This window comes from Schistosoma haematobium, chromosome 1 (assembly GCF_000699445.3).
Source record: "Schistosoma haematobium chromosome 1, whole genome shotgun sequence".
Lineage (NCBI taxonomy): Eukaryota > Metazoa > Platyhelminthes > Trematoda > Strigeidida > Schistosomatidae > Schistosoma > Schistosoma haematobium.
This window is the reverse complement of record NC_067196.1, coordinates 54,463,160-54,473,789: the sequence shown is the minus strand read 5'-3', so window position 1 is coordinate 54,473,789 and position 10,630 is coordinate 54,463,160. Positions and strand designations below refer to the sequence as shown.

The 10,630-nt window shown below is 37.9% G+C and overlaps 1 protein-coding gene across 1 annotated transcript in view; it reads left to right on the top strand.

The window, feature by feature from the left end:
* The first annotated feature begins 3,970 nt into the window (after positions 1–3,970).
* NEK10 (Serine/threonine-protein kinase Nek10) overlaps positions 3,971–10,630 on the top strand; it is a 46,547-nt gene continuing 39,887 nt past the window's right edge. Inside the window, exons 1-2 of the mRNA XM_051209090.1 lie at positions 3,971–4,630; positions 6,682–6,855. Coding sequence (XP_051074513.1) covers positions 6,815–6,855 — 41 coding nt within the window. The 5' untranslated portion in view covers positions 3,971–4,630; positions 6,682–6,814. The remainder of the gene's footprint in view (positions 4,631–6,681; positions 6,856–10,630) is intronic.

Here is a 10,630-nt window from a genome sequence, read left to right as displayed (position 1 = left end):
ACCAATCCTGGTGGTTTTTATTGTTTTTAAAAACTCGCAGAAACCTATTCTGACTAGTTGTGTGTTTCGTGCCTTTAGGTAACCCTCGTGCTATTGACAGAAGAAACCAGACTAGTAGAGAATAGGTCTTTATTTAGATCTTCGCGCAGTCATAGTGGGGCGTAGGATTACCTATTAAGACAAACAAAGCCTCTCAAATTTCAATATAAGATAAGAAATATAACGTTTATACAAAATAAGGGGTGAATAAATACTTGAACTCTACTGTTTTGATATATGCTTAGTTGTTTGAGGTCAACACTTAACCAATGAACCTAGGCTGTTAAATTAGCTTACCCCTAGAATCGACTTCCGTAGGAACATCGGTTCGATTAACCTATCTATCAAAAACATCTTAGTTCTGTTTCAGCAGCCCAAGGGAGAATTGTCAACTCGCTCACTGACTTCCAATCAATGGTGACTAACTCCGTCAGCAATCGATGATAGTCCATGGATGTCTCTTCATTTGCTAGCTTGTCATCTTATATTGTAGCATGTAATTTATTCTACAACTATCGCTTACAGTTTGCTACGTGCCTGCAAGAGGAAAAGTTTGAGAAAATGAAACAACAATATCTGAGGAAGTGACGCGAGTGGGCTACCCTGTCTCCAAAATCCTTTGTATCAAACTTCATCTATCTTGACGAAAATTAACATTCCTTTTGGCCTATTCAAATCCATCTTCCATCTACTTGGTTTAAGTTGTGCTCCAGCTATATTTCAGAAAGTTATGAATAATGCAGTCAGTGATAGTGAAGGTGATCAAGTTTACCAAAATGATCTTATTATTCATGGTCCTGACAGAGTAACTCATAGTCAGAGAGTTCGCTTTATTGGATCGTTCAGCTGAAAAGAACATTACGGTGAATCCAAGCAAGTGTTCGTCTGGTGTTTCTAGTTTTGAATATCTTGGATATCTAGTTGGTGGTAATGGTTTTAGACCAGATATAAAACGACTAGCTCCATTAACAAATACGCCATCTTCGAAAGATCCTACAGAAATACGTTCACTAGTGGGTATTCTTCAATACTATTTCCGTTTTATTCTTAATTGTTCTTGTATTATTTGATTATTTAATATTTTGATATCTGATTCATTTAAACGAAGTGAAGAATAAGTCATGCTTACGAAGTATACTTGTAGAATTATGTCTACTATGATATTAGTGCTGCTCTAATAATAGACCTAATCCTAAAATTGTAGATTCGTCATGATATAACTGCCTAATTTATGAGATCTTACGTGGAAGTCACATCATCGTCTACACCAACTCACTGTATCGTAACAGCTACCTATACATGATGAAGAACAAGCTTGGGCTGGAGAAAGAACAATATATTTGATATGAATAAAAGATATAAGGTAATATTCAACAGAGACCACGCCTGCATGGCCGAGCCATGCCATTCGAACAACTCCAATTCATTCAATTCCTTGTCCGCACCTTCTCCATCGTTAGGTATTTCTCCACGTTAAATATTGAATATCTGTTTTCCGAGTAATCTCGTATTCAGCTTTGAGGATTGTGTGGTTATGGTCCAATGCCACTACATACTAAAGTTTCTTTAAAGTGATGCTGTTCATCAAACTTACTCACTTAGTGTACACTCTGTACTAATTACTGAAGCATCATTTGCGGGTACTGGTGCAGCTTTGGAGCAGGAAGGTAGACCAGTTATTTGTGTTTCACGCAAACTTATTGTTACTGAACCAGGTTATTCATAAACTCAGTGAGAAGCATGAGCTGTGTTTCGGGCAGTTAAAAGACTTCATAAATATTCATTCGCAAAGAAATTCACTGTTGTTATCGATCATGAAGCTTTAAAGTTTGTTAATCATCCTGAAAAATATTTAGCACGTTCCTCAACTGCTATGGTACAACGATAGAGTATTGCTTTGAGTGCCTATGAATATACGGTTCAGCACAGAAGTGCCAAACAAATCCAACACGTTGACTATATTTTTCGACAATCTTTGCAAGATAGACCTGTTAATACTTCACACTGTTTGTTAGTGCAAACTTTGCCATTAGAAAAACTCGTAGATACTTTGGATGTATATTCAGTGCCATACGGAAATGTTGCTATGTTAATCTGAAACTTAGATTTCTTGTCTTTTTTCTAAGCGGTATGAGTTATCCACTACTCCTGATGGCATTTTGTGTTTAAATGATCGTGTTGTTATACCTGCTTCATTGCGTAAATCTCTCCTTGAAGATCTTCATAGTGGACCTTCAGATGTTGAGGAAATTAAGTCCTTCGCTGGGCTCACATGTTGGCGGCCAGAGATAAACGCAGATTTATGTCGTACAGGAAACGAGGTGGACTCCATGACCAGTATCGTCTGAGGCCTGGAGGCTAGTTCATGCAAACTCTTGTGGTTTACATCTTGACAAATGCTATGCGTTTGTTGTCAGTGATTCTGTTTCTAAGTGACCTGAAGTTTTTTTCGTAACATCAGGAAATCCTGACCCCACAATCTGAGCATTAAGAAAGGTTTTGAGCCGACAGGAGGCTTCTATGGTATTGGTGGCTAATAGTTGCCCTCATTTTGATGCAAACGCTGTCGTCACTTGGTTGGATGGTGAAGGGTAGAAACATCTGTACACTGCTCCAAGGCGCCCTTGTTCTGATGGAAAAGCAGAAAAATTCACCAGCACTTTAAAAACTTCTATTTATTCCATTGCAGCTTCAACATTTGATGGGCTGGGGAGCATAGTAGACACTAGGGGAAATAATTCCTTTTTCGATTATGAGATGTGTAGAGTCTGTATGTGATATTTATTACTGTGGAAGTGATCTTCGACCAGTCCCAACGATTGTGTGGATAATTTTGGAAAAACTATTGGTTCAAACTCCAGATGTCAATAATTTATGTACACGCAACCGGGAACCAGGTGATTTCGTCCCGATTTCTCCTTCCGATTCTCATACTAATGACTGTATTCTAGATCATACAAAGTCCACATCCAATACACAGTCGGACAGACACACGATGAACCTATGAAGGAGAAATATAATCGGTTATAGAAATTTAGATTATCATTTGAGTTGTGGCGGTTGTAGTATTTACACGAACTACCGGTTCTTCTATAAGCAAAGATGGATAGTGGCTAGCATTGGAAACCAGGACGCGCGTTTCGTCCTGTTTGGGACTCGTCAGCAGGATGTACCAGCATCACAAAATGAACATCAACTCTAAGATGCAGGTACCTCCAGCTGACGAGTCTCAACTAGGACGAAACGCGCGTTCTGGATTCCAACGCCAGCCATTATCCAACTCACGCGCCAACAGATTGCGCCTGTGAATGTGATGGCCGATATTATCATTGTATTTCTGAACCACACTCCTCAATCCTTCTCTTTGTCAAAGCGATAGAAATAATGCCGAATGTATTCTCCATAAGAAATATTTTGAAGATAAATTAAACTAATTCACTTCTTTCTCAGTTCCAAAATAACATGAGAAACCAGATGTTCCGGGCGCAATGAGCACAGTACTGAAGATACTACATATCAGGGGTCTCATATAGATGCATTCTGAGACACTTCTGATTTTCATAAACAGTGTCTTGTGTAAAAGTGTTTTACCGGCTCTCCTTAACTACGAATGAAGAAACATTAGAAAGGAGAATATCCAAGTGAACTTCAAAGGAATATCCTGATATAGGGTTGGTAAGCTGGAAAAAGCGGTTGAAACGAAACCTGTTTTGGTGCTGTATATTGTATATTCAACCTTGCTCATCGTGTGTAATCAACGTTTTTTGTGACTGTTTCATAACACTCTTAGCCTGATATAGGCGTGTCGATTACGAAGAGACTATCTGAAAGCCCAATTTTCACTGGCGATTTATTAAAACTGAGCACCGCTCTCTACTTCGTAGGGCGACTACGACGCACATTCACCCCGAAACTGTTTTAACACTAAAAACCCATAAATCGCCTCATTTCAAAAATATTTAAGTTGTGGCATTCCCTTTACCCTAAGAGGATGAAGATCCTTTAGGAAGGTTAAAGGACGTATAACGAAGTGGATTACAGGATTAAGGATAAAACCATAGGAGAAAAACGTAACTAACTAGGTGTCATGCAACCGAGTTAAAAGAGAATATGAGGTGACCTGAAGATGTAATACAGACAAAGTAAACCGTATCAACCAAGCAAAAAACGTTCAATTTTGACCTAAACATTAAGGTTCGTGATATCATATCTGACAAAGCGCCATTAACCATGGATAATAGTCAACCTGAACTCTTCAGCAAATGTATGAAAGGCTACTATGGCGGGCATTTTGTAGAGGACACTGGAAAACCTCTCAGAGACCCAGTTTTACCTTCTTCATTTGGATCAGAGATTACTACATTCACTAACTTAACAACTGTTTGCCTGTTTTCTTAATCAATCAAATGATTAAAATACTTGTGTACTTGCTGTTCTTCTTTTAGCCCCCCTATTCTTGTTTAAAATAATGCCTGTTATAACTGTTCGGTAGACTGCTCTATCTGCCACAAAGATAATGGATGTTAACTGTTTTAACATATGCATTTTCATCAGTCGCTACACAAAAAGCGTAGCGGCATATACGGATATGGTGAGACATTCGGTTTAAAATTATTGATGGGTTGGTTGAATCTATACATTTAATTAAGCAATTACAGTTATTTGGAAACTTATTGAGTTAAGAGTTAATTCTCATCCTATCTAGGGATTTGATCAAACTGCAATTCTAGTCAACTGATCTAGTTGTTCACTCTACAATAACACAACGTGCCTACAGGTGCAATGTGAACAATTATATACTTTCATAGACGCAAACCGTTATACGATCTCATTTTTACACTTGATTTAAACCTATGGCTGTCCTTGGTATTTTATCGAATATCACACATTCAAGGATTACAAAATTGTACTATTAAAACCTAAGGGATTTTTTATCAATGTTGGGTTTATGCACTGAGTGAAGTTTTAATTTTAGACGATATATTGTAATAAGATAAGGTACTTCAAGGATTCTTTGAGAAGGGAAAAACTACAGCTTCAAAGTTATTGCTAATTAAACTTCAGTGGACTTAGGGAGCCTTAACTTATTCGATTTTATATTTTGTAGTTCTGTTCGGTGTATGTACTTGATAGTAGGTCAGAAATATCTCACCTCGATTTCGTATTGCTAATTTAATACAGTGTGGTTTGTGTACGCACATGAATGAGAATAAATGAGTTGTGCTATTAAAACGAACACCCTCTAGATCTAAGTTTTAAAATTGTGAAGACTAAAGGTTATGGTTGCCTTCAAGTTCTGTGTTGAAATGTTTTAAGATTCAGCGTTACCGTATCATCAGTAATATTTTTTTCGTATGACTTTGGTGCGCCGAACGTTCTGATTTGCTGAGTTTGTATGTTGTCTATGACTCGCTGACTGATAACGTTGATCCAAATCTTCATTTTCATGACCTATGTACGTCATTACAATTGTTACTGTCTTTTAATGGTGATTTAAGTAGCTTGCAAACATTATCAAATGAGAAACGTGGTTTCATGACTTTTGCCTGCAACCCTATCAAAAGGACTGTTTTCTTAGTTCCTATTCGCTAACTACGACTCTCCTGCTACTCTTGCCAAGGTGTTTCCGAAAAATCAAATTTCTATTTGACCTCATAATAAATCATAGATAAAGAAGTTTTGGGAGGTTATTACGGAAATCTGTGAATACAGTCTGTAGGTGCTTGACTGTCGGTATTGAAAGCCCAGTTCGGCCATAAATAGATTCATGAAACAAATGTAAATAACGACAGATCTGTGGTGGTTTTGTCATAGAGTGTTATCTATTTTCTATATGCATGGGTAACACTACAAAATATTGTCAATTAGTCTGACGGATATCCCTGCCAAATTGGTAATTTAGTGAACTTCATTACCCAATCTTTAAGATCAAATACATAATAACATCTTTATAGTCTGTGGTAGATTCATTTATATTAATAATGTGTTGCGAAATTTCCACCAAATCCTTTATCGAAGGTTTAGTGTTTACTAATATTCAAATTGAGTTAATAAAAGCTTAAAAATGTCATTTATTGAGACACTAAAATGGACGAGTTTGAGACCTCTATCATTAGGAACTGGTGTTATAATGTAAGTGTTTTTCTCACAAATTCTGTCTAACTTAGCTATTTTCCACAAAATGCTTGAGTACAACAGTGACAACATATGTTTTTCGCACTAGGTAGATCTAAGTTGTTCTAAATAATGTTATATTAAGCTGTGTTTTTGGTATGATTCTAAGTGTCTATGTTTCATCGTTACACCTGGGAACTACTTAAAGTTACATCATAAGTTCCGAATAATCTGTTTCTATTAGTCTGTGCGATTCCACATAGTAGTACTTAAAACGAAAGATAGAATTAATTTTTCTTGAATGTTAGAAAACTTTCATCTTTTTGTACTAAACCGAATATTTAGTGTATCAGTTATAAATATTGTGTAAGTTTCTGATAAACACAGATCTCTGGAAAATGCTGTTTTCGGAAGTTATTTGTCTTGGATTCTGTTATTCTCATTATCCCTTTTACAAAATTTCTTTCTATTTGATTGATTTTTGTTTCTGTAGCAAACCTAAGGATGGAGTATATTTTTTCATTACAGATGTCGAAACATTTACAGATGGCCATGTGAATTAATATGCATTCTGCCCTGTAGTTTGTTTGAACCAGAAGGTTTCTACGTTAGAGTTGGTCGATTATTACATTAGATTGGTGAAGCAGTAAATATTCATGCGATGTTACAAAATTCGACCTACATCGATCAGGTTGAGAGACGGTAATTGTTTTAAATACGAATCGTTTTTGATCAGCACTTATATAGCCATTATGTCATTGTTAAAGTCATTTTAATCATTATTATGACAGGTTAATGACAGTCTTATTTGACTATTTCTTCGATAAATATTTAGTACATCTTGTCAAAATACATCATGTAAAAAATATGCAAGAGTTTGTGAATGACTTTCCTGGTTTATTTAAATAGCGATTTTTCTTTTGATCAAAATTTGCCTAAAATATTGTTGATAAGTTCGTTATCTTCTACCAACTATGCTGTTTAAGACATTTAATAGGCATATTAAACCCTTGCCAACGTTGATATGAAATCTTAATTATCAGTTTAACGATGGTAGAAAAAGAATAGAAGTGATCGTAAAGTTATCGGACTTTGATTTCAGAGCAGTTAAATAACTTATGTTTTCCTAGTGCACTAAAACTATAGAGTGATTTTGATTTTATCCCCTTGTAATGTTAGAAATAGTATTAATTTGGGTATACATATTATTTTACCTAGTTGTATACTGTTTATATTTTGAAATGTTTCTATCTAACGCGCGATATTTGTTCTTCTAGATGGAATTTAATACAATATAAAACAGTATCTGTCATAATTTATCCCCCTGCGTTAAAATTGCAATTTTCATTTCGATTGGTTTAATGATATAATCTCTAAAGTAATAGTCAATTTCGTGGATTAGTTGAAGTTAGACATTAACACCGTTAGACGCCGGCTCAGTGGTCTAGTGGTTAAGTGCTCGCGCGCGGAACCAGTAGGTTCTGGGTTCGAATCTCGCAAGAGGCGAGGTCATCGATACGCACTGATGAGGAATCCCACAATGTGACGAAACGTCCAGCTCTTTCAGTCTTTCCATGGTGGTCTAGCTTAAACTTACTCATGATCTTAACCATTGAAATTACTATAATATCCACAAAACCCATCTGATATTAATAGTTAATTGTTGGTATCTTTATTCAGCCACTCGTTAAGATAGTATAATATCTTAGACGGAGATCGTATCTGAGGTATTTAATCACTGAATAATCACTTCGATGAGCTAAAAATTAAAGTATGACATTATGTTTAGTATTACTGACACGTGTTTTGTGCTGATATTTCTTCCAAGGAGACCACCCCCGAGCTTTTGACCTGGAGGTCTAATTCACAAGGTAGTGAAGCAACTTTAGGAGATGCGGTCCCATGGTACCCAGTGACCAACAATATGTTCATATACCTTTTTCTCTCTCAGAATCCTGGAGCCTATGTACACCACTGCTTTGGAATCAGGGTTTTCCAACTCCTGTATGTGGGTCACCCGTGTCTACCAACACGATTAAAGCGCCGGACATTATCTTTTCGTTCTGCTAATTTCGTAAGCAACACACATGCTGCGAAAAGGCAGTAATTAGGAGTTCCTATAGAGCGGCTATATACGCGTGGCCACGTGAAGGCATTTCGAGAGGGGGAGCGGACTCTCCCCACACTCGACCGTACCAGGGCACTTAGAGGCAGTAGCACATCCGCCTGTAGCTCTTCTAGGTCTACTGATGGTCCTAAGCCCGGGTAAAGGAGGAGAGTTTGGCGTGGGGTCGGCAACTCCATCCTGTAGGAAACAGCCATGCTAAAAATCGCTAACCAGAACAAAGAAATTAAATCATTTAAACCCTGCTCTGGGAGTTGAAGGAAGAATTATGACGCCTCATGATGAAAGCCGATATTCTTCGGAAGCCACGAGGCCAATGCCCCTTCTAACAACCAGAGCAACAATTTTTATAGGTAAATGGAACGTCCGGACAATTTGGGAGACCGGGATGACTAGTCAAATAGCAACGGGAATTAGGAGATACAAATTAGCAGTACTGGGAATCAACGGAACCCATTGGACCCAAGCTGGACAACAAAGGCTAAATACGAGAGAGATGCCGCTATACATGATCACGAAGAGGAAAATGCTCCACACACTCAAGACGTTGCTCTAATGCTGTCCAAAGAAGCACGAAATGCACTTACATGATAGGAATTCCACGAATCCAGGACCAACAAAGCATCATTCTAAACAAAGAATGAGGGATTTTTGATGAATGTTTCTCAGTGTTATGCACCTACCAACCAAAGCAATGATAACGATAAAGATCAGTTCTACGAGAGGCTGCAGTCGATCATAATGAAGTGCTCAAGAAAGGATCTCACCATACTGATGGGAGATCTAAACGCCAAAGTCGGAATCGACAACACCGCGTATGAAGATATCATGGGGTGACATGGACTAGGATAAAGGAACGAGAATGGCGATAGATTTGCAAATCTGTGTGCATCCAACAAATTGGTTATAGGCGGCACAATATTCCCACACAAACGCATATACAAAGCTACATAGATCTCACCGGATCACACCACGGAAAACTAGATCGATTATATTTGCATCAGTAAAAAATTCACAAGGATAATAGGAGACGTGTGAACCAGGAGAGGAACTGACATGGCTTCAAATCACCATCTGGTTGTGACCAAGGTGAAAGTGAAGCTAAAGGAGCATTGGATAGCTGGACAAATAGCATTACAATGGTTCAATACAGTTTTCTTTCAAGATGCTGACAAACTCAACGAATTCATGATAACTTTCAGAACCTGGTTCCAATCCCCACAGGATCTACTGAAAGAAGAAACTACTATGGAGGACAACTGGAAAGGGGTCATAGAAGCATCACAATAAGGAATGGATCTCGATCAAAACCCTAGACAAGATTCAAGAAAGAAAGAAGACAGTAATTAAGAATAGCCAACAAGGACAGAGAAAGTCAAGGTACATGCTAAATATACAGGAGCGAACGAGCGAGTGAAGAAGAGCATTAGGGTTGACAAGAAGAAATACGTGGAGGAGCTAGCAACGACAGCGAAAAACGCTGCAAGAGAAGGAAATATAAAACAACTATATGGAACGACGAAGAAACTGGCAGGAAAATTTTGTAAACCAGAGAGACAAGTCAAGAACAAGGAAATCATAACAATCACTGAGATTCAAATGAAGAGTGGGAAATCAGAAAGACCTGGCAATATATCTGCTGAAGCACTAAATTCAGACATAGAAGCAAGTGCAAAGATGCTCTACGTTCTATTCAGAAAGATTTTGGAGGAGGAACAAGTACTACTCACAGACTGGAAAGAATGATATCTCATCAAGATACCAATGAAAAGAAATCTGAGCGAATGTGAGGACTCATCTACACGGGCATCACACAACTATCGGTACCAGAAAAGGTTTTTAATAGAGTGTTGCTGTACCGGCTGAAAGATTCAGTAGAAATCCATCTTTGACATCAACAAGCTGGATTCCGTAAGGGTCGGTCATGCACAGCTCGAATCGCCATACTACCGATCATCGTCAAAACAATCAGTTGGATGGAACTCGTCACTTTACATCAACTTCATTGACTATGAGAAAGCATTCGAAAGTGTGAATAGGAAGACTTTATGGAAAGTTCTTCGACACTGCGGTGAGAAAATCGTCAAAATCATCCGGAATTTATACGACGGACTACAGTGCAAAGTCATGCATGAAGGACAGCTGACAGACGTATTTCAAGTGAGGAACGGAGTCAGAAAAGGCTACGTACTCACTCCGTTTTTCTTTCCTCTTAGGGTGGTTGACTGGAGTATAGAGACTTTCACATCTGACAGGAAAGACGGAATAAAATGGACAGGTTAGATGCAACTAGACGATTTGGACTTCACAAATGACCTGGTCTTTCTATCCCACACACACCAACAAATACAG